The sequence below is a fragment of the Aulonocara stuartgranti genome, assembly GCF_965226115.1.
Source record: "Aulonocara stuartgranti genome assembly, chromosome: 19".
In the NCBI taxonomy this organism is placed as follows: Eukaryota; Metazoa; Chordata; class Actinopteri; order Cichliformes; family Cichlidae; genus Aulonocara; species Aulonocara stuartgranti.
Genome location: NC_138955.1, coordinates 6495772 through 6522051, shown reverse-complemented (window position 1 = coordinate 6522051; position 26280 = coordinate 6495772). Strand labels below are relative to the sequence as shown.

General features: G+C 41.1%; 1 protein-coding gene across 5 annotated transcripts in view; it reads left to right on the top strand.

Annotated features, from left to right (window-relative positions):
- qkia (QKI, KH domain containing, RNA binding a) overlaps window positions 1-26280 on the top strand; it is an 84913-nt gene that overhangs the window by 31113 nt on the left and 27520 nt on the right. For all 5 annotated transcript variants that reach the window (XM_082516405.1, XM_082516408.1, XM_082516406.1 and 2 more), the window contains exons 2-4: window positions 1021-1163; window positions 11689-11805; window positions 20183-20326. In XM_082516405.1, coding sequence (XP_082372531.1) covers window positions 1021-1163; window positions 11689-11805; window positions 20183-20326 — 404 coding nt within the window. The remainder of the gene's footprint in view (window positions 1-1020; window positions 1164-11688; window positions 11806-20182; window positions 20327-26280) is intronic.

Below are 26280 nucleotides of genomic sequence, written 5' to 3'. Positions count from 1 at the left end.
GGTTGTACTCGAAGGCGTGTTTTCCTGTACGTGCTATGGTGGAGAATGTTGAAGTAGCTTAGTTTTATGTGCTAAATCATCATCAGAGGTTTGCTGTCAAACATGTAAGAGCTTGTCTTGTTGTGCACGCTGGGGGAAGGTAAACACTGTCTTACTATGTCAGTGATATTGTTATATGACAATTAATTTTTTAACATTTTGTCACGTTAACTTGTATACCAGTGTTATCGCAGATCATATGATTATGGCACAAACGTCAGAGTGCGTCGTCTTTGCACTTTTGGATTCACTATGACCGTACTCTGAGGGTAACCTGGAAAGCAGAAATATGCCCTGCAGCAGCTGACCCTCGTTTCACTGTCACATACCAGGACTTGCAGACACACTGGTTTGATTGTATGCATCGGGCTACACATGGAGTAAAAATGGGGTGTGCTGCTTGAACATGTGTATGAGTGAGTCGGCAGCATGTGCGTGTGGAAGAGAGAGAGGTCCATTAGTTTTATCTGATAGGGGGATCAGATCTAAAGGCGGCATATACTTAAGCCTTAGTGATTCCCCTGTATCTGGTCTCCTGCTCAGGCTCTTGCACAGGCTGCTCTGTTAGAGAACAACCTCTGAGGGGAAAGAACAGAAAGTCGGTGGCCTTAACCTGTAAATAGTGCAGTGTTTAACTTTTGTCTCCGGCTCATAGACTAACTTGCACACAATCACAGATTTGTTGTTTCTACTCAGAGCAGTTTGTAGTAGGAAAAAATGCCATTTTCTGTAGAAAGCAGGAAACATTAATGCTCACACGTTTTTATACTCAAAGGCTATGTTAATATTAGCCAAGTTACGCAGTTGTTTATCTGTAAAAGACAAACATTACGCAAGGCAAAGATTTGTATGCTACATTAGGCTTTTCCCCATAAGTCAAAATCAATATGACAGTGATATATCTAGCACCGTTCTTTTTAAGTGTCACTGCTCTGTTTTTATGCAGTTGCTTACCGCACTTTACATATTTTTGTCTTTCAGAGATCAACAGAGTGCGTAAAGACATGTACAGCGACACAGTGAATGGCCTTGTGGACAAACACCCACTGGAGCTGCCCGAACCAGTCGGACCCATCGTTCACCTGCAGGAAAAACTGTTTGTGCCTGTCAAAGAGTACCCAGATGTGAGTATCAGGGTTACACGTCTCTCACATTTGCTGTTGCATCACATTGCTAATAATATCAGAGCATTTGCCTGACTGGTTGCTGGATTAATATTTAGACTGGAGCCAGAGGAAAGTGTATTAAAGAAGAAATCTTAATCTTATCGAGAAACTAGATTTTATTTTTCATATAAGTTCATGTTAACAGATAAAGACATTCTTTCACATACTGGTCCTTGTGCAGAAATACCTCTACACACACTGTTGGTCCTCTTGCCTTAGGCCATGTGTCTTTGTGATGTGTCATCATGGGAACGACAGCTGCTGATAGTTCTGCAGTCTGTCAGCACTGAAGACATATCTCATGACTGTTGTAAGCACTTGCTCACTGCTCATGCACTCTGCTCTCAGTTCTGTTCTTTTTCCTTTCAGTTTTTTGCTCTTTTAAAAAAATATATTTTAGTTGATAAACATGCAGTCCTTGACTTGTTCTTTTTACTTTATTAGCTGCCCGACTTACACTGTGTGCACCAAGTTGTTAATGTACTACTGATACAACTTTGTCAGACTGCACACTAATTTGGTCCTGGTCTGTGGAAAACGCAGCATGCTGGGGTGTTTATGAGCCAACTCAGCAGCAGATTAGTGCTGCGAGAGAAAGCGGGGGATTGAAAAAAGAAGCATCAAGAAAAGTAAACTGCAATTTCATAAATATTCAGTAAAAGGGAATGAAAATCTTTTAGAGTAACCACTTGGTTTTTACTGTGATGGAGAGATGGATACACACAGTTGGGGCAGGGGGGGAAGCAGCACACGGTGGAGGTACCATGGTGTTTCTAGAGATGAGGAGGATGGTGGCAGCACAGAGCAGAGTGATATGTGTGTCTGCGTGTAAAGCTTTGGGACGTGTGTGTAAGGCGTTTACCACAGTCGGCCACATTTATGTGCTCATGGTAATCTTTGACGCACACATGAATGATTGTGTCACGTCCTGAGAAGCAGCGTTTCTCTTCATAATCCCAGCAGCTGGCAGCAAGGAAATGAATGGAGGGAGGTGACGAGGATAAGAGACACCGTAGAGCAGGCCAAGGCTCAGTCGGGCATGGATTGCATTTTCCCCCTGACAGAATTGATAAAAGGCACCAGGGACTGGCTAGGATCAGCTTAGCTCCATCTCACCCTGAGACCAGGCCCAGCGTCTGCGCTCAGGCTCTTAAGGGACTTCCAGCCAGTTTAAGTGACCCTTAAGTGTTTGCCTTGTAATTGTGACATGTGTGGTCATAGCTGATGTGCAGTTGCCTTTAAGAGCATGGTGGTCGTCTTAGTGAGATCATCGACTGTGACATGCTGTTTAGAGATGATGCCTGCTTTCAGTTACTGCAGAAGTTTCTGTGTTCTTTGTGTGTGGGTTTTGTGCTGCACAGGAATGCAATTTTTTTTTTTTAAGCGAAGAAGTTCAATAAAAATGTGTGAAGCAGTGGGTGCCACCTGTGACTGTAGAGATGCTAATGAAATAACACACACACAATCTATTAAAAGTGCAGCATCCGCAGATGACCCTTGGTGTACCCTTCACTCGCTTTGCTGCACTGCTTTGAGCAGAGCAGGGCTGTAACTCTTGTATTCTGTTTATAAGCTGTTTGGAAAGCTACTAAATTAATTAGGCTTCCCCCTGGTGGTCAAGATGACTCACTGATGACCTTATCAGACACAAATTAGCACACCCACTGACATGCACATAAAGAAGTGTGAGCACAGATGAACACTGAAACTCAGTGACACAAAAATAGGACATTTTTCAAATTATTTGTTTTCTGCTTTCATTTGGTGAACACATTCAAGCATGGCCATTCAGTCTGTCAGTAGGGAAAGAGGACAATGGCAGACTTACTGTTAAATTTAGATGTGATGACTGCAGTTGGGAGAAATCAGCAGCAAGTCCAGATTAAATGATTGTTATTTTATTTATTTATTTATTTATTTTAGCTCTCCTGTTTGGAACACGTGCAAAACTTCCTCAGCATGATTGCCAAATCATATTTGTGTAGGTGCCAACAGTAATCTTGTGCCAGATATGTAATTTTTTTTAAGGCTACCAGTTGAAGTTGAAGAGTAGTCATCCGTTTGATTGTGCTGCTGCTCTCGCTGCTGTTTAGGATTTTTAAGTTAGTGGACAGAGAGGAAATGAAATCTGGCATTGACTATTTGAGCAGCAGACAATAGGAGATAAAGTGTTGCTGCGCGTTAAACTGATTTCCCAATAAAACAGTTAAAATGGTTGTCTTAACACGGAGAGACAGCGGTTCTACAGTTTGTGCTTTTAAAGATGATAAAAAGAAGAAGCCTTTAGTCTTTTAAGAAAAAGGGGGAGGAAGCACGAGAGGATAGAAAAGAAGCAAAGGGAAAAATGTCCCTTTTATCCCCATCTGCCCACTTCTAACGGATAGGAAAGTGTAATGAAAGATTATTAGACTGGGGAATTTCACCATCCTTTTTACATTTCTGTCTGATTTCCCAGAGTCCTCCCACTGAAAATCCATGTATGTGTGGCTTGCTGATACAAGTCTAGGCTCTCCCAAGAAAACGGAGAATGATGTTCCAAGTCTCCTGTTTTGTGTTGTTGGCATCTACTCACCTGCCGTGGAACATTTGTCATCATTCATGCCGTTTCCCCATCTGTGGAACTCTTGGCATCTACTTTTTCTCCTCTCAGTTTTCACTTCCATTTAAAAACTCCCTTTATTCATACTATATCCTTAGGCTGAGGTTACGCGCTCTCTTACGCTTTCTCTGTCAGATCACCTATGTTTACCCTGCTCAGGTTTCACCAGTAGATAATTAGATTGTCCTGGTGCCTGGATGCAGTGCGGCATGTCAATTCTACCAAAATAACTTGCCTCGCCAGCACACTCCTACTCTAATTCCCTTAAGTGTGTCCCTCTTCTAGCCTGTGTGCCCCACATCTGTCTGTAAATGTGTTTGTGTATGCGTGCGCCTCCATCACTCAGTCTGCCTGCGCGTCTGTCTCCCCCACCCCCTCGCCATTCTTCAAAGTCAGCCATTTCCCGATGTCGTCAGCGGTGCAGAACACTGCGAAGCGTCACTGTGGTGACTGCATCTTGACTGACAGCTGAGTCGCAGGCTATCTGATAACTTCAACCTTCAATTAAATGCTATCTGTGGCTCCGCTTCTCTTCCAAGCACACGCTCGCATACACATTGATAGGCAGCTGACTGACAGCTCAGCATGTCATTTCCGTTGACCTTGAGGCGTCTGATAGGATGTGTGACATATCTTTTTAAGATGGTGTCTGTCTCCACTTTATTCCCAGTGTATTTGTATGTGCCAACTCTTAAATGCCCAGGTGGGTTGTGGGCAGGTCACCTGGTGTTGAGAAATGCTTAGGACTGAAAACACACGCGAGAGGTGGGGGGAGACACCTCTGCTGTGCTGACTCTGTGAAATGAGACCCTCAGTTGGATGTAAGCTGTTGAGCAAGTGGTAAACAGGACCGTCTGAACTTGTCACAAGCTCGGGGGCATCCACAAGACGAAAATGATCACTTGTATAGCCAAAATTGTTTATTTAAAAAAAAAGGGGAAAAAACCTAGCTAGGGACACCCTAGCTAAGTCTCTGCTGTTGGTCTTTTCTGTTTGTCTAGTGTTCTGGGTGTTGTCATGGCACTTAAGGTTGTTTACCCCAGTAATGAAATCCTTTTAAGCCCCTGTCCCATTTCCGCTCTCTCACCACACCAGCTGTCTCCAAACCAAAGAACCTCACAGGAGCAGATGTTTGAAGTCCATGCGAGTTTCTATTTTTTCTTATTTTTTAAAGTTTCTAAAAGCAAATTAGTTGATCTGTAAACTGCAAATAACTCGTCTCCTTAATAGAAGCAAATATTTTCTCTCCTTATATTTGGAGAAAGCACCGGGGGGATCACCAGCCTTTCATTGTTCCAAAGAATTTAAGCTTCAAATGAGGTTTTTAACTGTAAATCTTGTTGCAAATAAGAAAAAAAAGACAATAGAAAGATACTATATTTTCTATACATTGATGAGTTGGTTTAAAAAAAAAAAAAAAGGGAGAGAGAGGGAGAAAAAGTCCATTAACTATTTGAATTCTGAGTGTGTTTGTGTGTGTGTTCATGTGTTCTGTTGGATCATGGTGCTTCACTGCAAGGCACCCAGATTTGCGAACAGCAAAGAAAGAGGCTCTGGTGGTTTGAGCAGACAGAATGTCCTGGCCCTCTCTCTTTCACTGCGGAAAAATTGCCCGGCCAAACCAGCCAGGTCCCTGCACACAGGGAAAGTCATTAAGCTTGCTCCCATGAGGGTGTCATCACTTATCATGCCAGCTCCTGATATCCTTCTGACCCCCTTAAGTCATTACGAGTCCTGGAAATGTACCGCCCCGCACCTCACCTCGACACACTGGTAGAGCGGCAGAGAGGAGGATTTTGATAACTATAGCTAGCCAGCCATGCGTGATGCTGATAATTTGATGAACGGATGGTTTTCCAGTTAGCCGTTTGATAAGAAGGTAATTACAATAATAATTTAAGCAGCGAGAACTCTATTTGTTGTTGTCAGTTAAAATGACGAAGAGCAAAAGTATAAGCTATTAGACGTGCTTCCGTTACCGCACTAATGCCAGCTTGTGTAGCAGCAGCGTGTGCTTGCATACTTTGGGTGGATGGTGCCACGTGCTGCTTTGGCCCGTCCGTCTGTGCATCATTAAGCTGACAGATACGGAGGGTGAAAAGTGAGAATCAAGGACAAAATGAAGCAGGTCGACCACACCGGAATCAAAGACTGCACTGCACTGTCGTGTCAGCTTGTATCAATAGTGCTACACTACCTGCATACATATACTAGATCACACTGATACAGGATTTTTGAGCAAATACTAATATCCATGCCTTTGACTTAAAAAAAACAAAAAAACAGAGATAGCTGGCAAGACCTGTCCTGTTTGGACTCTGGCTCAGGTAATAGAGCGTTTCGTCTAACAGTCGTAAGGTCAGTGGTTTGATCCCAGAGTGTCCAAGTCACCCCTGATGGGTCCATCAATTTGCATGTGTGCGATAACTGGAAAGCACTTGAAGGCACTGAAAAAAGCACTGTATCAATGTGTGGGAGAAAATCACTTTTAATGCTTGAAGAGTGCTGTGTAAGTACCAGGATTTTACTGCTGAACAAAAATCTTGGATGTAAATATCAACTATACTAATTTGATATCTGTGTCAGTACCAACATTATTTGTTTTATTTTTTATTTTTTTGAAAGACAATCTCCTGAAGGAATCAACAATTTATTGGAAATAGCTCATAATGAGAGACACTGCTGGGAGATCTAATACGCCAGGATAAATGCTGGATATCAACATCAACATTACCGAAAACTTAACAGGAAGTTGTTGCATCACAGGGTGTTGCTAGAAGCAGATCAGGCTATGAATGTGTATGACTAGCTGTTATCAGTTACATGGTTGGCTGTCATATTATGAATCAGTACAAGTGAGTAAAGAAGCTGATGGCTAATCAGCTGATGCAAGTGTGATTTCACAGCTTTACCTGAATTTGCATAATTCTGTTAAACTGAATGGATATTGGTGAGATGTAACTAACCGGCATCAAGTTTTCCTGAGAAAGCTAGCATCACACGAATAACAGTAATCCACATCTTTCTCGGTCTTCTATTGATTCATTGTGATTATGTAACGTTTAACCATAGGGGTGAGGCTGAATGTAACTGAGCATGTTTCTACTTGTTTATTTTTTATCCCAGCTTCTTGTTTATCTAAAGGGTTACAAACTTTGCTCGCTGCTTTCTTTACTCACATCTTCCAAACTTTGAGCCGATATCAATCTTTATGCTTTCCATCTCTCCGTCCTCACTCGTCTGTATTTCCACCCTGCCTGCAACCCCGAAATAAACCCAAACAGAATTATCAAAGGAGCTATGGATTAGGCACTAAATGCTGGGTGTGCTGAATAGAGAGCTTTGAAGTCTGTAGGGCTTTGAGGTGTAAATGTCACCACTGGAATCTAAGTCTAATTTTCACTCCTTCATCAGCCTATGGCCTTGTCCTCTGTCCCTCCCAAACATCAGGTATGCAGGTTTCAGTAGTTTATACACCTGTCTGCTCCATTTCATATTCCTTCTATACTGTTTTTTGGCAGGGGTAGGGATCAAGCAGTAGTGTGAAGGTAAATATGATGGATTATTTCAGTGATGCAACACTAGAGCCCAAAGATAAATGAGTGATTAAATGAAAGACCTGTCCACTACAGGGGTGGGGGTCACAGATAAGCAAAGGAAACGCCAAGGTCCTGACAAAGAGGAAAAGGAAGCCCGCAGAGTTTCCAGAAGCTATGAATGGATACAGAAGGGAGGATATGGAAACAAAAGGGATGTATTTTACCAACTAAGCGGGCTGGTAACTTCTGTAAAGCCTCCATAAACTGGATATCATTGTTTCGCAATAATGCTTTCAGACTTTGAGGGAGGTTTAGAGTAAAGTAAGTGAAAAGATGGGGAGAGATGATGGTGCCTGGTGTAACCAGGTTCCTCCTTTCCATGATGCATTGCACTGAATGAACTATTCCTCATTTCCATAAGCCCAGCAAGGCTGGTTAATAAGTGATTGGTATTCTGCTCCTGGCCTTGCCCGGCTCTTCGATAAGCCTTCCACGCACACAGTCAGAACCCTCAGCATGATCTCATTTCCTGTCTCCCCACCACCACAAACAAACGCCGTCAAAGGCACAATTGTTCTGCTTCTGTGAGCATTGTTGGTGGAACTGCTGTTTTTTCTCAGTAGTTCACACAAAACCAGAATGCCCGTGCACACAAACCCGTGCAGCTCTGTATGCCGAGGGTGTCTGTAAGAGTTCACCCCATACATTGTGTCACACACGCTCACAAACACACAGTGACAGAGACGTAGATGCACACAGCATAACCCGCCTGTGGAGTAGCGATAACTGGGACTAAACAAAGGCCCTTTAATGTCAGTGTAAGCCTTTGTCCTGGAGGGGGCTTTGTGAGTATGAATGTGTGCGCATCTGTATGTCTTTGTGTTTACACATGAGCTATGTGTGAATACTGTATATGTTTGTATTTGTATTTTGTTGTTTGTTTGTTTGTTTTTTGTGGGGGGGGGGGGTGAAACTTTGAGAAAACTCAGATAACGTGACACTGAACTCAAGAACTGAAGAGAAGACTTCCATTGCAATTTTCTACTACTGTAAATAATCGAGCCCAACCCCCCTCCTTTTTCTTTTTAGTGAGGAAAATCATAGATCTGTTGATGATAATCAATAATAAAGCTCTGGAAGTCCAGACGAGAAAAATGATGGCTCCCAGATGTTTTTTAAGTCTGCAGAAGCACGGAGTTGATTTAACAGCAGGAAGACAGAAAATGAAAGCTAGCTTGATAGTTTAGCAGGCCCGGGTGAAGACTGGATAGTGCATTTGGCAGTCAGGGCACAGTATCCGTCCTTCTCCCCTGTCTGGCTGTACTGAGTGTAGTTCCTGGCAGAGTCGAGGGCCCTGTACCCTTCTGATAACTCACCCGCTTGGCTGTTCATTGTCTCTACATTCCAGTGGCTGAAAATGGAGGTCGCTTTTTTGTAAAAGCATATCAACATCCATGAAAAGAGTGTCAAACCCTCACTGCAGACCAGGGAGCAAAGCGAGCCATCCACTACAATTAAAATGCTGAGCTTTATTCTGTTACTGAGTAAATGTGGCTTCACTCTTTACAGCAGTGTTACATTTCAAATTGCAAAGTTTAAATATGATAGGTGGCTGCTTTGTTGAAATGCTCGCGTAGTCACGTCACAGCAAAAAACTGAGGTGTACTGCCAGCTTAACATATATATGTATTTTTGAAACTTACAGGAAGAAACGTGAAGTGTGCAAACAATATATGGACATGTGAGACAAAGCCAGACGAGGCACGTGGCGTTTAAATAGCTGTGCAGAGTGCTCGCTGGGTTTTCTGCTTTTCCACCAGTCTTACTCAGCTGTACACAGGAACCCCTGCAACTCAATAGAGACAGCACCACCGCAAGAGGGCCTGGGGCCATAACAATCCGCACACTTCTTTTATCTGCAAGGACCCGTCAGATGGAGTTGAGTAGTTAGCTTGTCTACCTGCACAGTGTGAAAAATACGAGAATGCGCCGGTGCTGGCCTTTCTTACTCATAATCATTTCCCAAGTAGTGGTAAAACAAGATGTGGCATCATAACTTTTTCCTTTCTTTATTTCTTCCTGCTTTCCTCCTTCGTGTCACTGCTCTCTGACAAACACAGCATAATCATGTTCACATTGTACACCTCTGCTGTAAAAAGGTGAGTGGTTCGACTAGTTGCCACCTCAGAGTTTTAATCAGATATTCTCCTACCCCCTTCTATAATCCGATGATTTAAGCTTGGTGTGTAATATATATGTATTTAATATATTCACGGTGAATAAATCTGTCAGTTTTGGGACTGATGGGTTATATTGTAGGTTTTAAGGCCAATTGGAGCTGTCACATGTCATATCTGCACAGAAATCTACATATACATTTAGATTTTTTTCTTTCTCTTTAACCTTGTATTTGCTAATTTGATAGCAAGCATTTTTCAAATATGTCACCACTGTTGTTAGCAGAGTGTAACACACATCACTGTAGCTTGAGTTTAGTGGGTTAGAAACTGTGTGTTTGTGTGGTATGTGTAGGAGTACCACAGTACTCAGGGTTCACCCTCGTCTGCAGCGGGAGCTGTGATGCAGACAGACAGCTCTCTCTTCTGTGCTTCTCGAGGCTGTGCATGCATCTGTGTGTTTATGTACAAGTCAGAAGCAGGCCAACATACCTCGTTGGTGGCTGACCTCCGAGGACAGGTGTCCTTACATCCTTCAGCTGGCACACACACAAATGTAGCCCCTGTGCCAGTTTCCTGCATTCGAGTTAACCAAACGGACAGTTGCCTTGTGACAGAGAAAAGCACGCTTGCAGCCTGTGTAGCAGCACGCCATGATCGTCTGTGGGAGACTCCAGTCACAGGGTGTGTCTTTCCTGTTAGAGACAGGCCAGGGATGCAGGCAAAACCCACCGACAGGGACTAGAAAAACAAAAGGCCCGGAGTTTTCGATTGTCCTCAGTAGCATTTATGTTGTTTAGGGGAAATACTGGCAACATCACATTAAATTTGTAATCCCTCTGTAATTAAATGTGACTCCTCTGATAGCCTTTTGGATTTTGCAGAGGCACTGGTGCGGTGGTGTGCGTAAGCAGATGTGACTGCGTTTTAAGAATTTAATGCTGTGGTGTCACAGCTCATTGCGACAGCCCAAGAGACGAATAGTTGTGCTTCTGATTGTCAAGGAAAGCTTTCCGCTATGGCAGTGAGCATTTTCAGGTAGAAAAAGAAGGGGGGAGGGGGCATCTCTTACCCGTCATGCTCTCCACCAGCATACGTTATTGAAACCTGGGTGGTTTGTTTACCTTTTTATACATCACTGTGCTCCTCCTTACCCTCTGTTTTCGTTCTGGCTGAAAATTGATTTGGATTATTCCAACATGTTTTCTCTTTATCCTGTTGGAAACCAGTTTCATGTCAAGAGGATTATGTTGGCAAATTTGTTTCCTTGTGGTACAAAGCTCCACAGCCACTCACCAGTGAAAGGGGGGCCATGATAATAAAATTGTGTCAAAACACACTGCCATACTTCACAACCCCTAGCACACTTTCCACCTCAATTTCCCTTGTTCTTTTTCCACCATGCCCACCCAGACTACACCCTGTGTAGTTAATATTCTATTTTTTGTTTGAGATCATTTTGACATCTGTTGGGGCAAGCCAACCTCACTGTCGTCTTTGATCGTGCTCTCATTGTGGTGAAGGGACAAAAAATACAACCAGTGCAGCTATTTTAGCACAGTTTCCAGTCAAATAGGTGGGAAAAAACTGAAAAAAAAGAGGAACTGTATCTGCTGGTTACCAACTTTTCCTTTCCTACATTTAGTAGACAGCAGATTGTTTGTGTCAGACAAGGGAAAAAAATCTATTTTGGGTTAAGCATGGCCTGGTAGATCACAGAAAACACATGATGGACGACACCTGCACGCGTACTTGCTTAAGTGAAGTGGACATTACACTGCATAGGGAACTGGCAGGGTGGGGTCAGTTTAATATCCTGTCAGACTGATATGGACTTTTGTGTTCTCAGACACAAATCCTCCAGTGTTGTTGTCGAGAAAAGTTCAGGTCTGTAGTGCAGGTGTGAAAATGGCTCCTGAAAGGCTGAAAGAGGGTAGTTTTGGCTGTGCGTGTAGTCTTTGTAGCAGAGGCGTGATATCCAACAAAGCTGAGGTCATGCTTTTTGAAAGCTCATGGAAACTGCTTATTGCTTATGAAGGGTTTCTCTGAGGTAAATAAAATGTAAATTTTTCTGTCTTTTATGTGTCTGTATATAGACTCACAAGGTTTTCTCTCTCTTTTTTTTTTTATTTTTTTTTATTTTTTTTTTCCTCTCTCTCTTTCTGCAGTATAACTTTGTGGGGAGAATCCTTGGCCCGCGGGGACTCACAGCCAAACAGTTGGAAGCAGAAACGGGATGCAAAATCATGGTGCGAGGAAAAAGCTCCATGAGAGACAAAAAGAAGGTAAGATCATCAGTGGCAGTGTGCCTGGTATATACAAGAGGAAAACTCATATTTTTTTTTAATTTTCACACAATATTGCGAAAGTTTCTGGGCCAGTGGTCACACAAAAAGCTTCCCTCTGGTCTTGAAGAAACATGAAGCAGACACATGCTTAGCTAATGCCCAGTGGCTGCATCCTGATATCTGATAGTGCTGTTTGCAAAACGCTGCGCAGTGGAAAGTATTGAAGCCAGTAGTAAACCAGTCGGCCAAGGCCAGGAGCAGCCACTATTTCTGGATATACCGAGCTGACTTTGGAGACATATAAGGTCTCTACATATCCACAAAGGACTGAAGTTATGCAAAACAATGCCACCTTTTGCATTATTTTATTTACAAACTGTGCTCTTTAGGTAAATAAAATGAAATGATGTGAAACATTTTGAGCCCACAGTCATAAAAGACCTGGAGTATTGATGTTGTCTCTCTGTGCGAGTGACATGGACACGATTACTCCAATGAGACGACGTAGGATTTTCAAATTGATATACCATAGGTGTGTGTCCTAAAAATCTCAGACGCGGTCAAAGTCAGACGCCAAGTTTGCTGAAATTCCTATCATAACACAATCCCAAAGTATGGCTGACAACAAGACAACAGCAACAAAAATGCACCGTGAAGTAAGATTTCGAGTCTGTCAGATCAGGTTTAGTGATGCCCTTAAAATAAGAATACTTTATTAATCCCTGAGGAAATTGTGTGGTAGTTAATATAAGGACAAATTGACAGTTTTAAGATGTGTTGTTTCAATTAACTGCAAATTTTGCCCATCTGCCTCAAAGCCTCCTATAAAGGCTGCTTTTGACTGTATTTAATTAACTCATTATTTATATCTCATTTTTTAATTTTCCTTTTCTTTGTGCTCCCAATTGCTCATCATCATATCGGTGACTCTTTAGGTACACCTTGCTAGTACCAGATCAAGCCCGCTTTTGCTTCAGTAACAAGGCACTTTTACCCAGAGAACTGCCTCTCACTTTGTATTTTGTCTTTTTCTGACCAATTTCTGTAAACACTAGAGATTGCTATGTGGGGAAATTCCACAGATCAACAGTAGATCAACAGTTTCTGAAATACTCACACCAGCCTGTCTTGACAACAACAAACATTCCATTTTCAAAGTCACTTAAATCACCTTTCTTCCCCATTCTGGTGCTCAGTTTGAACTTCACCATGTTGTCTTGACCCAACTAAATATTTTGAGCTGCTGCCATGCGATTGGCTGGTTAGATATTTGGCTTAACAAGCAGTTATACAGGTGTACTTAAAAAAGTGACCAGTGCATTGACACAGTGTGATGAAAGCAGCTGTAATTTAACAGTTGCAGAAATGTCTTTTGTCCATGTCCAAATACTTACCTTTCTCCTACATAAAAAAAAAAAAAAAAAGTCCAACAGTTACAGAATAGTCCAATAGATCATACAGATTCCAGCTGAGTCATATGTTAGAGGATCCAGTTTGCTGCAGGCCCAGTGTTTTTGCTCCACTTTCTTTTTTTTTTCCTCTTTTTTTATGGCTTCTTTCATTCGTATTTTAATTTCTATCTTTCCTTCTCATTTCCATTTGAGTAAGTTCATTATCACAGAACAAGATGGAGATGCTCAGCTGCGGCGTCTTCTTTGGAATTAGATCCCGAAGTTGTTTAATGGGACCAAGCATGCTCACACATGTACCAGCCCACACATCCTTTTGTTTTAGCTCATTACGTGAATCCATGATTGCCTCCCTTATTTCTTACTGTGTTAAAAGTTAATGACGTGTGCCAGTTTGTTTTGTGTGTGTGTGATGCTGTGATGGGACCTGTCAAGGCAAATATTACACACATAAGCAAGCAGGATCATTTCTCCACTTGATATTTAGAAATTAAATGATCTCATGTTCAAAATGCTTCATAAATGGTCCTGAATACTGTGTATACATAGAAAATCTAAGTAAATGAGGAAAAGGTTTTGTTTCCTCCTCCAAATCCATTATAGTTATTTTTTTTTTTTTTTTAATTTCATTTCTCTCTTTTTCCCCCCTAGTATTGTGCTATGATTTTAACGTACACCCATGTAGGGCTACAAAAAAATCATTATTTGAGAGGATTACTTATCGAGACTAAAAACATTATACATTTGTGGAATTTAAAAATGTTTAAATTTAAATTAAATTTAATTAAACTGAACAACAAATAAGTGAATGGAAAAGAAATTAGGTGGTAGGGTTACAGGATTGTTTTGATGGAAGTTGAGCTCACTAGTCTCCACTTCAGGAGTTTGCTGGTATAGTTTCACCTTTGTTGGGGAAAAGGCATTTGCTGGACTCATAAAAAGAGACAAAACCAGAACACCATTACAAAATTGATTGCAGCACAATAATTCCCTATTTCGATTATCTTTCTTTAAACAAAATTATAACTGAAGATTTAATTACATTAATCACTCAACACTCCACTAATGTTGTTTTTTTCCCCCCATTAATGTTGCGTTACAGTGCGTAATGAGGAAAACGCCTAATAATGTGACTGTTTTTGGATCCATAAATCATAATAGATACTATGAGATTTGTTTACAGGACCCCAAAAGCTTTGAAGCGTCTCATGGCTGTGGCTCAGCTGCAAATAAAGCTGCGTGAGGAGCTCCCAGTCACTGCATTCTCAACCTCAGTATTTTCAGCTTGATGCCCCGTGGCAGAAGAGGATGCCACGGCAGCAGCTTAGCCAGTGTGTTTATTCAGGATCCATTAGCAGCAGCATTTTTATGCTCTCAATAATTCAGCTGGTTACTCCCTCTTGGGTCGCACTGCCTGACAGGGAGTCAGTTCACTGGAGCTATGGAATGGGAAAGAGAAGTAAAGAACAATAGTGAGAGAAGAAAAGCAGAAAATAAAATAAGAGGGAAAGAAGCAGGTGAAGAGAACAATAGGGTAGACTGATGGATGACGAGTGATGGAGATTTTTGTAATCCTGAACATCTAATCACACCAGATTATAATTATTTGTTGTATGTTTATGTACCAACACATATCATGTTTTGTTTTAGGCTGCCTGACACAAATTTACGTTGCATTGCAGTCTTCTTTTGTTTGCTGTAGTATTTTGTGTGCAAATTAAAAACTGTAGTCATTTAATTGTTTCCAAGCACAGTATTTAAGCATAGTTAACAAATGTCTTTTGTCTAATGGTGCAGCATTGGGTTATTTAGAATAGAATATCTGAAGTAGAAATTGAAACATGTTGGACAAGATGGAAAAATAAAGTGATTTTCATGAATTTTCCCTAGAACAGCTGCATTTCTTGCCCCTAAGTAATAATCGAGTGCAAAGCGTTCTTTCTTAAATGTTAATTTTTTTAACATAAGAAAAAAAAACATTAGAGAAAAATCTGTTTTGTGCCTCTGACCGAGTCACCATCGACATTTCCTCAGGACTGAGGCAAGATATTTCTGTAATGACACACTCTTTGTCAAATGAGTTGCAGCACGGCCTGTGATGTAACGATTGCAGGCCTGCACACCGTAGTGTTGACGCTAAAATGATGTTGGGCAGCTATAATGGACAGAGCCCAGCAGAAGTATTTTTATCATTTATGGTTTGGCATGGTAGGCAAATACAGAATATGAAAATAGTGAACTTACTACAAATGTCTGTGTGTATGTGCAGGCATCTGAAATCCAGCTTAGGCTGAGACAGGGGAGTCTAACACATGAAAATAACTTGTGAGGTCTCTATAAGAGTGACTGGTACACGTAGATTTTTGCAACATCTCTTAATAGAGAAGTATGGTTGGAAAGATGAAAGATTTTCTGACACATTTGAGTAATTATTTTTCTGACAGCTAAAAAGGACTCTCTTTGCAGCCATATTCCAATCAGATTTTCACCTGACGTGGCAGCTTTGGTCTCTGTTTTCCACTCCCGCAGTCGCGCTTAATGCAAAACAGCAGCAAGAACAACTGCAATTAAATTACAGGTACGCTGTATCGACCGCTGCACAGGCAGAAAAGGGATTTCCCTTCCCTTTTGCAAAACCAATTCCCTAATTCTATTTTGGCTGCTACATGGTGAAATTACTTAGATGGCTGTTTTATTTAGAGTCGCACTAAATGTCCTTTCAGACTTGCACTTGAAAAATGTTCTCTATCAAGTGAATTTGCTTTGATTTGTATTTTTTGCTGATTGTCCCAAAACATAATGGCTAAAACTGTGCTATCAGCATGGTCACTGATGGAATAGAATCGGACTCCAATTTGAGCCATCAGCTTGTGCCAGCCCATAGACAGAGTCACACTACAGCTCCTGCATTTATTGCTTAAGAGTTAATATGTGACATTGGCAGTCAATACACTGAATTCCATTAGCCTGCTGGCTCTGCAGCAGACCTACTTGTTTTGTTTACATTTTAATTTATTTTTTTAGCTCCTCATCTTTGGATGCACTTCGATAGAGCCACAATAGCTTCTTTGTACTTAAGTCTTCAGAGTCCAGGTGTTACTTTAGTTGCCTTGGAGTTTTTCCTCTGCAAATAGCTTTAGGGGGTTAAAAGGTGACTGTCATAGAAAAGGACTAAGGCGGATATTTAGTGTTGTACATTTCTAAATTATATATAAAATCCAATTTAATTTGTGAACATTAATATTTGATTGTGGAAGAAGCACAGGCTGCCAGGCTGATTACACACCAGAAAAGCTGGTAGACATCGGGGCTGCGCCTTGGTTAACTTGGCACCATCCAACCGCAAAAGGGCACACTGTGAGAATAGCAGAGTATACATGCAGGTATTACGGCTTCATGCTTTCAGTGCACAGATGCTGGTGCATGGAGAGAGAAAGCAGTGAATAATTTAGTCTACCTTAATTAGTTAATATTAATGGCTGGTTATTAGCAATGTTTACCTTAAGCTGAACAACTTAAGGGAAACAATGTCGAGTCAAAATATCTGCCTGGTTCTTTTCTCTCATTTTATATTTATAGCTCTAACTCTTTCAAGCTGTTTTTATGTTTTTGAATTTATACTTAATCACTGTAATGACCAACTGTTAACAATAGTTTAGTAACATTAGTTTAGTTGTTGTAGCTAATGGATAAAATACACCCTAAAAACAATATGTCCCATTGCTTAGAGCCTGTGGGGTCACTTGAGGCCTGGTTTGCAATACACTGACTGAAGCCGAATACCTAATGGACACAAAGTGTCGCACAAAGTCACTTTGACTTTAAAATGAAATCAACATCCATATGGTATTGATGGCTGAGAGAATGATTTGTACTCCCTGCAATCTGAAAAGCCTTATTTGTAACGGAGTTGTGTTGCAGGCTGTTTTTGGTCTGTTTTGAGCACCCTTAATGTGATTGGTATTGAGCAGAGGGTGCAGCTACACTTGCCGTATTACCCAGTAATTCATGTCTTTGTTTCCTCTGTGATAGGTGGCTATGTCCTTTAGCCACAAAGATTTAAAGGTGACCTGTTTAGTAATGTCATGTTCAATCTGTCATTTTTGATCTTGTTTATTGATAAGTTGAGTTTTTTAACCACTGTCATCTACATTTTGGGGGTGGATATGTTGGTTTTCTGTGTTTATTCTGTAATCTGGCTCATTTTCATTTAATATGTAGTTATATCTTTTCCCCTCAGTGCTTACTGTTCTTCTCCAGCGTTGCTTATCTTCTCTTGTCCTTCCATGTCCTTGCAGCTCTCTGCTGCACCTGTTTGGCCTGCTTGCATTCAGCCTCAGTTGTTCTGACCTTAGTTGGGAAATCCTTTAGGATCAAAAGCAAATGGGCCGTTCAGAGTAGCAAAGGCAGAGTTGAAACAGTAGCTAGACTGTCAAATACCAACAAAATAACAATAAAATTGTGGCGCCGCATGGCCAAAGATCCTTTTGAGTGTACCTGACTGTAAAGAATAACTACTCAGATCATGAAATAAGTTTAAAAAGCCTACGTTGAATCACGATTTTTAGGACAACCAAAAAAGGGATCGTCAAAAATATCAGTGCTATATTTTTGTAACCTTTTAACATGTGGTGAGAATTGAGGCCTTAAGTTTTCTGAGAGGTGTGAAATGCAACGGGCTAACAGGTGCTGCACAGACGTTGGAAGTCGGGCAACATAGCTGACTAGCAGCCTTTCCCCTTGATCCTGTTCTTAGATGGTGTTTATAGATGCAATCCCCATGCTATTCTTTTCATGCTACGTGCTTTGCCAAAATCCATTGCCCTCCGGTACGTGGTTATTGCAGTGGCATTTGATGTTGGCCAGCATGGACATTGTCTTCAAAGGCCTTCCCAATATTCCTGGTAGGTCTCCTCTTACCTCCCCCTCCAGCCTTCCTCCTGTTTGTCATGCTGTCACATTCTCTCAGAGGCACACAGTGACCTTGTTCTCAGGCAGTCATGCTGGTGTGAGATGTGTGGGTGTACGCATCGCCCCCACCCCCCGATATATTTGGATAAAATCCTTACCAAATCTGAATCTGTCCGAGCTTTGGTGGTCACACTTTGCACACATATGTGCACGAGCATGTGACCGACTAATCTTTTTTTGGTTCCAACTTGAGCAGGAGTCTTGTCAGTGTAAATACTTTTACGTGTCAGCCATGTGTTTCCATACTGTGTCCTGCATACAGTGGCAGCCCTTGTGGCCTTTCTGACTTGTCCCCTCCAGAAAGTGCTGAGTCACGTTCCAGTCCCCATGTCCCCTAATAGGCCATAAGCAAACAGCCATGGTGAAATAATGGCCTGACTGCTGAAAACTAGCCCCCCAACAACCCTCCCACCCACACCCATGTGTGGAAAAGGGGAAAACGAGAGTGGAATATTGAACTTTCGTGTGTGTGTGTGTGTGTGTGTGTGTGTGTGTGTGTGTGTGTGTGTGTGTGTGTGTGTGTTGTAAAGAGCAGTGCCATGGCAACAGCTCTCTGTGGAGTAGAAAGCAGGTGGGTGGCACTCAGCTCAAGCTCTTAGTACTGTGCGTGCGTGCGTGCTCCACCTCACTTTGAGGTGCTCGTTGAGTATATTGAAATCATGTCAGGTGGACCCCATGCAGAGCACTGCAATGCATTGTTTGTAATTAGACATCCTTGCAGCAGTTCGCCTACTACTCAGAAATGAGCCGTGATCTGGAGTTGAGGTGGTTTGTATGGGCGGGAGTAAACGATACAGTATTTATGAACAACAGCAGGAGAGTATGCAGCTGACTCCTCAAGACTCTGACCTCCTTTGGAAAAACATTTCTGATTTTACAATGCAGTCAGATTCATTTTCACTTTACACGTTTTGTCTTCACGAACTGAAACATTTGAGCATTATTATCCCTTTTTCCCCTTTTTGGTGCTATAATGTGGTGTCACACATCAAAATCTGAGGTTGTATCTTTTACAGACAACCTAGACCTCAACTCCTCACCTCAAGGGGAAGTAGTCTGCTTTCAAACCACTGGCTTTCATGGTTGTACGCTGACATGCGATCCAACCTCAAAAGCTTTTTAGAGCGCTCTCAGTGTCTGCTCGCTAGATTTACTGTCAGCCGGGCAACAAGAAGAGGGAGGAAAGTAGCTATGCTAAATTGAAAATTGATCCCATTTTTTATTTTTTTGCTGCAAATGTAGGATTTTTTTTGTCTGTACATATATCCCATTTTACCTTTTTCACACGACTTGGGTATGACTGGGCTTTTCATGGAGGCAACTGAAAACATAAAGCTTCTCTAAACTTCAGTCTGCCAAATTTCAATTTTGAGCCTGCTTCCTATTTAACTGTGTTGAAAGGCTATCTAGCAGTGATGGTGGTTTTGAATACAACCCATTTTTTCCTTTTAGATGCTGCTATTGCTAGTTTGGGACCCTGAGAGTACTGTGCTGCTGCCTTTGTAGGAAGGAAAACGACTCCTTCATCGAACCTTTGTTGCCCTTACAGTGTATGTCAAAATGTGTCAGAGGCAGATGCACACTCATGTACTTTCACATACTCTGAGCCCTAGCTATGTTATAATTTTATTCCAACAAGTGAAGTTGCTGCGGTTTAAAAAATAAAATAAAATAAAAATATCCCCATCCATCTCTCTCTGATCCATCCATCTTTCACTGATATTAATTGCTGCAGGGCTAGCTGTCATCTTTGTCTCTGCGAAGCGAGGGATCTATTAAAGAAGGGTGTCCTTTCAAAGTTAAAGCTAAATAGCTGACTAAAGGGCCGGCCCTGTCATCCCGCCTCTCTTCACAGGGCCCCGTCGTCCTCTGTGTATGCCTGCCTCTCGCCTCCACTTTCTCTGATATGCCGTGTTACTGCACTGGTACTCTAACACACCCACACTGTCACATTCACTCAACGTCTCTCTCGCTCTTCCTATTTCTCTGTCCAGGAGGAGCAGAACAGAGGAAAGCCAAACTGGGAACACCTAAATGAAGACCTTCATGTCCTCATCACAGTGGAAGACACACAGGCTAGAGCAGAGATCAAGATGAGGAGAGCAGTGGAGGAGGTCAAGAAGCTCCTTGTACCTGCAGTAAGTACATACTGTCCACAAGTTTATACGTACACATTTTGTACTCTGCCTCTTGCCGGTCGGATGGATGTATGGATGGATGCAATGGTAGCAGCTTGAGGTTTAATGAGAGATTTAATGTTCTCCATTTGAGTTTCCCAGAAGATGAAGGACTTATATTGACTCTAAATTTATGGTCCTATGAGAAGCTTTTGGTCAAAACAACAAGATTACCGACCTACATATGGCATACTACCTCTATCCCGCTGTTAGCATCCTGTTTACTTCCATATATAGTTGAGGAGAACAGGTTGGCTGTACCTCCAGCGGAGTGGAAAAACATAGCTAGCTGTACACACCTCCTGTGACTGCCACATTTCATCTCCGCTTCCCCTCTGCCAAGACTTCCTCTTACATGGTGCCACTGGTGATAGCTGCTGGTAGTGCTTTTGGCATGCAATGCATATTTTTGCTTTTAGCTGTGGTGACCAGGTGGGCAGGGCAGCTGAAGGCACAGGTTTACCAGCAGGTGGCAATGCACAGGGTTGGAGGTCTGTGGTAATGGGGCCAACCAATATCAGCCTTACAAGGTTAAACAAAGTGTTACTTGCATTTGTAACCTTGTTAATCCGCTGTCCTTCATGCATTCTATCGTGCTAATGCATAATTATTCCTACATGTGTGCTTCACATTAAGATTCTTTCGCCCGGGGAGGGACATACGCAACAAGGACAGCGTTTGTCCCAGTTGTAACTGTATTACAATTACAAGCATGTAATGTTTGAGTGTCAGAGTTATGATGCCTTTGATACCCCAAGAAAGTCAACATTTGTGGAAATGAGCTCAATAGTGGGAAAAAATTTGATCTGAACACATCAATATAGGGGTTATAAGATTACAGGGATATTCAGATGCACACCAGTAAGAGCTGTATGTTAATCAATCTGTCAAAAAGTAGCTGAACAAACTTCTCTTCAGACTTATAAAATGGAAACGTGAATCCCAAGAGTTAAGTTGAAGTCACCTATTTAGCTCTAAGACCAACATGTTTGAAACTTTATATAGAAATTCTCATGGGAAAGGCTCTCTGAATCCTGGTGTTGTATTAGGAAAAACAAGCATAGACTATAAATTGCTATATTTTAATTCAAATGTTTACATGTGTCAGCTCAGGGTTATTAGTTATTTTATTGGGTCTGCCACATCAGGAAAGTAATTGTTAAAACAAATGGGGTTTACCTCTTTACCCCTTGAAGCTCCTTGAGTGCTTTCTCTCATATTTCTGGTCTGCTTATAGAACAAAATGACTGGGTGTGCATCAGAAGTTAGTGAGGGTAGTCTCTGCCTATGCAGCTACTGTATGCTTGAAAAGACCTGGAAACCATCCTAATGGTCGTCAAACCACATTTTTATTGATATATACTGAGGTGTCAAAACTCATAATGGGGGAGACTGTAAAATGTTGTTTTATAGTGTAAAGAGTTAAAACAAATCCTTGTCATTGCATCATTCTAGGGCCCTGAACGGTATCTTTTCGTTTAGACCAGTTTAGAGTAGGGCTGCTCAATTAATCGAATTTTAATCATGATTACGATCTGGGCTTTCAACGATCATTAAAAATGACTGAGCCGATTATTAGCCCCTCCCTCATTTATCCGTGACACCTTAAACGTCGGTCTGTGAAAATATTGTCGGGCATAAACCGGTCGATGGTGCAAAAAAGGTTGGAGACCGCTGACTAAGAGGACCCGAGGGAAGCTCGGAAAGCTAAGCAGAAGTTATTTGGAGAGGAGAGTGACTGCTGTTGGTTGAAAAGAGAGGTAAAAAAAAAACTTCAGTGGTGTTGCACACTATTTTATATTATTTTTTAAAGTCATTATTCAATACGTTGTTATTGTTAACCCTTTAAAGCTGGTCAGAGCAGCACGCTCTGTTTTGTGTAGCTATTTTTAAATCCCTGTAGAACCGGAACCGCGTAAGCTAGCGCAATAATTTGTTTTGCATATGAAACCAGAGGAGTTGTGTTACATCTCATGCCATCAGCTTGTCCTAGGTCACGGTTTCCTTCCACATAAAGCTTTGCAAAAATTGCATAAAAAGCGCTTGCAGGAACAAAAACATAATATTCCAGAAACACGCTTTGCCGATCCGATCAGCTGTTCGTAACACTTCCCACAGTGAAACAGACGTCACCGCGAACTATCGCATGTCCGCCATTTCCTGCCCGAAACCGGAAGTGACGTCATTTTCGCGGAAAATGTAGTTTTTTACTTGTAGGCCTTAAAAGCCTATACTGGTCATGTTTGACTTTTCTGAATAGTTTCTGGGATGCTTAGAACTCGAATTGCACAGCTGGAAATAGTTTATTTTGATGCACCTGCTGTTTTCTTTGCAAATTTGCATCATAGGATTGTTTTTTTCGTTTTTCCTGCAGTATATAAAAATTGGTGTATCTCCAAAATAAAACTATGAAGACACTCAAAATAAATTTCCTGTTGTTGTAAACTATTTTTTGCAACTTTTTTGTATTTAAAGTTTTGAGGGATAAACCTAAAAAACAAAAAAACAAAAACGATTTTCAATTTTTTTTTTGTAGTTTATTGCACTTTTTTGCAATTAATGTAGTTACTATGGACTTAATGCATACATATTATTAAAATATGGGCTATAACAGTTGTATAGCAACTTGAAATGCTCCCACAAATGGCACTACAACATGTAAAAAAATAATATAAGCTCTGGCGTACTTGGTTCTATGGTAGGTATTAAAGGGTTAAATAAATATCGTCAAATAATCGAGATCTCAATTTCAGTGAAAATAATCGTGATTATCATTTTTGCCATAATCGAGCAGCCCTAGTTTAGAGCTTCACGTCTGCCACAGGAAGCGGCATCATGCATCTCCTGTCTTCTGTGATGTTTCTAACCTGTCTGTCAAAGCGGTATAAGGCCCTTTTGAGACAGTGTGGAAGGCGCTTTAATTCGTGCCATCTTGCCGGAGTATTTCTTGTCTGTATTCGGCTTACTTGTCATTTGTTTAGGCGCTGACTGTTTTGAATACTGAAGTGTTTCACAGCTCCTTAGGGAACTGATATGACTTCACTGATACCACACTTAATTGATTTTTTTTTTTAACCTTATTGGTTGAATTCCCTTATTTTATTGTAGCAACAGTCAGTCAAAACTTAAAATGGATGCAGTGAGGGGGGAAAAAATGTTGTTTGAAGTCAAAGAAGAAAAAAATTGCTAAGCTCGCCTGTGTTGTACGGATATACCATGCAGTATTTACCCTTGTAACATGTATGCTGCCTAGCTGAGAAGCAATAGTGTCTAATGGATTCCTGTTTTAAGCCCAAGTTGTGTAGACAGATGTTTCGGCATATTGCTGGTGTTTCCACCCGTACTTGAAATGATCATTTTAAAGCCATTAAAACTAGCACTGCTATCCTTTTTTCTCTCAAATGAAGCCATGCTTTGCACCGTTTCCTCCTTTTCATCTTGACTCCTTTTTGTTAGAAGTTTCCAACAAAGTAGATTCATGAGTTTAACAACATTGTTTTTGCAAGACTCAACAGTCAGAAAAACACATTGGCATCAATAAAAAGAAAAAAGTAACCCAGGGAACATCCTACTCTGATGGATTGGACAATTTGGAACTGGTTCTCATTTCCTGACTTTAGTTTGGGGACTTGTAATTATGTACAGAGGATATTGAAAGACTTTTATATTCACAGTTGAAGATGAAGGCCATATCTGGAAGCTGCATTATTATAAGTAGAATGAGTCACTGGCACACGTGTCAACACGACACAGCAACACCTTTTAAGATAATGGCAGCTGCTCAATGTTAAAACTAATCCGAATCAAGTGCCATGAAAATAACTTTATCACTTTCCTAGAAATCTCTGTGCATTTTGCACCCTTACAAGTACATTACACACAGTCTTTTAATTTGGTACCTGAACCACTGAGTGGAGTAAAGAGCCGCTCTTTTATTTCTCAAACACAAGAAAGCTTCTTGCTCTTTTGAGACACTAATGAAATCTCTTTGCTCATAAAGTTTCTCTCTTAATTTGAATAAGAGTTTTATGGATCTAATTAATGACCAGATGCAGTTTGCCAAAGGCTATTTTTCCTTCAGGCAAAGCATCTTTGTTCATTTAACCATAATGAAAAGTTTTTTCCATTAGTTAGACATTAGATAGATAGTGTTTTTTCTGAACCTATCAAATTTGCATATAAATGTTCTGATTTCTCAGGATCCATGTGTGATAGGTTTGTAGCTTGAACCCATCCGCTGGAACGTTGAAGACAATATAATTACACTGCTAAGCAAGACACAAATAGGCAAAGTTCTTCATGTTACTCGTGCACGGGAGAGACCGGACAGAGCGCCGTCCCTTCGCTTGACCCCAGTTGCTCTCGTCCGTCCTCCCGTAACACTGTCCTTTTATTGAGGTTACATGAATATGCATAGGTTCATTAACATACGACGTCTACATACAAACAAAGAGTACCTTGCCTGTGTGTGTGTGCGTGTGTGTGTGCGTGTGCGTGCGTGTGTGTGTGTGTGTGTTGCTGATCAAAGGGTCAAACATCCTTGGTCAGGAAGAGGGTAGACTAGACCCCCCCCCCCCGGTGAGGAAGTCCAGCAGTTCATCTAAACAGAAAAGCACTTAGACTAGAACAGACGTAGCTACGTTAATCCTACCATAAAACAATTAAAACAAGATGCGACCTCTTCCCGTGCTCCCAGGATGTAGGTGTGCATTCTAGTGTGGAATGCACACCAAGCCTCTGTAGCCTGTTAAAGATCACACAACTTATCACTACACAATTGATTATACACCTCTAAGCATCTATGGTTAAATATTTCTAAGCATAAATAACAATCAACAATACAAACTCTAACAATGTGTCCTGTTTTTGCTTTGGAATATAATGAAATAAGGGAAGCACATTTTCCTCACATTCATATCTATTAAAAAATGCTAAAGCTTGTTCGGCTAAGACATATTTTTAGTTAATACTCTACTTTATATTGACGCAAGAAATAAACCAAGTTTGACTTTGTTATAGATTTTACTTACCACAGAGGACTCTGACTGGCCCCTGGGTTCAATATAATTGTCTGATGTTCCTAAATACTGGGGCAGTGCATTATCTACCCAATAATTCTTAAGGGCTCTGCATTTCTTTCTTTCTTTTCTTCTGTTATTTCCTGCATCTGAATGCATACGTGTCGTGAGTATGTGTGGGACTGGGTGGCTGTAATGCCCTTTATCATGCTAAACTAAATTGGATTAAAGTATGGACACGCTGAGTATGCACAGTTCTAATGAAGGGCATCTCCTCTACGTTTGGCAGCGTAAAATCGCCTTTATTACATCGCACAGGACACAAAATGAGGTCATGCTTTTTATTCCCTTCCAAGGAAAAGGCTTTACTTGTCATTGACGAGGTCCCTGCTGCAGAAAGGAAGCAAAGAGGGGAGGATGCGGGATAACCAAAGGTTCTTCAAATCTGGCCTTAAATTGAAGTTAAAGGCTTTATAATAATAATAATTTTGCTCTTAAATAATCTCACAATTGACTGAATTGGGATTAAAAGCCAGGATGTCTGGCAGTGAAAATCCTCTCCTCCCACTTGCTTAGCCAACTAAACTCAGTCACGTTCATACTATTTATTTTTTTTAGTAAGAAAATAGTTTGTAGAAGCTTGTTTAACAGTAATGGTTTCGTTTAATTATTCAAAATGAAACTTTTTTCCCTAGGCTAAATAAGTGCATTTAACAGAAACAATATGAGCTTATTTCTCATGTAATTTTCTTAAAAAGCATGACTTGTAAAATCATTCGGCTCATTTGTGGGTTTGTATGATGTATTTACATTTTATCTGTCATTTAGCCAGTGGCTGCTGCATTGCTCATGGTAGTTCTTCATCTTTGCCCCGTGTGTTGCTCTTTCACTCCTTAG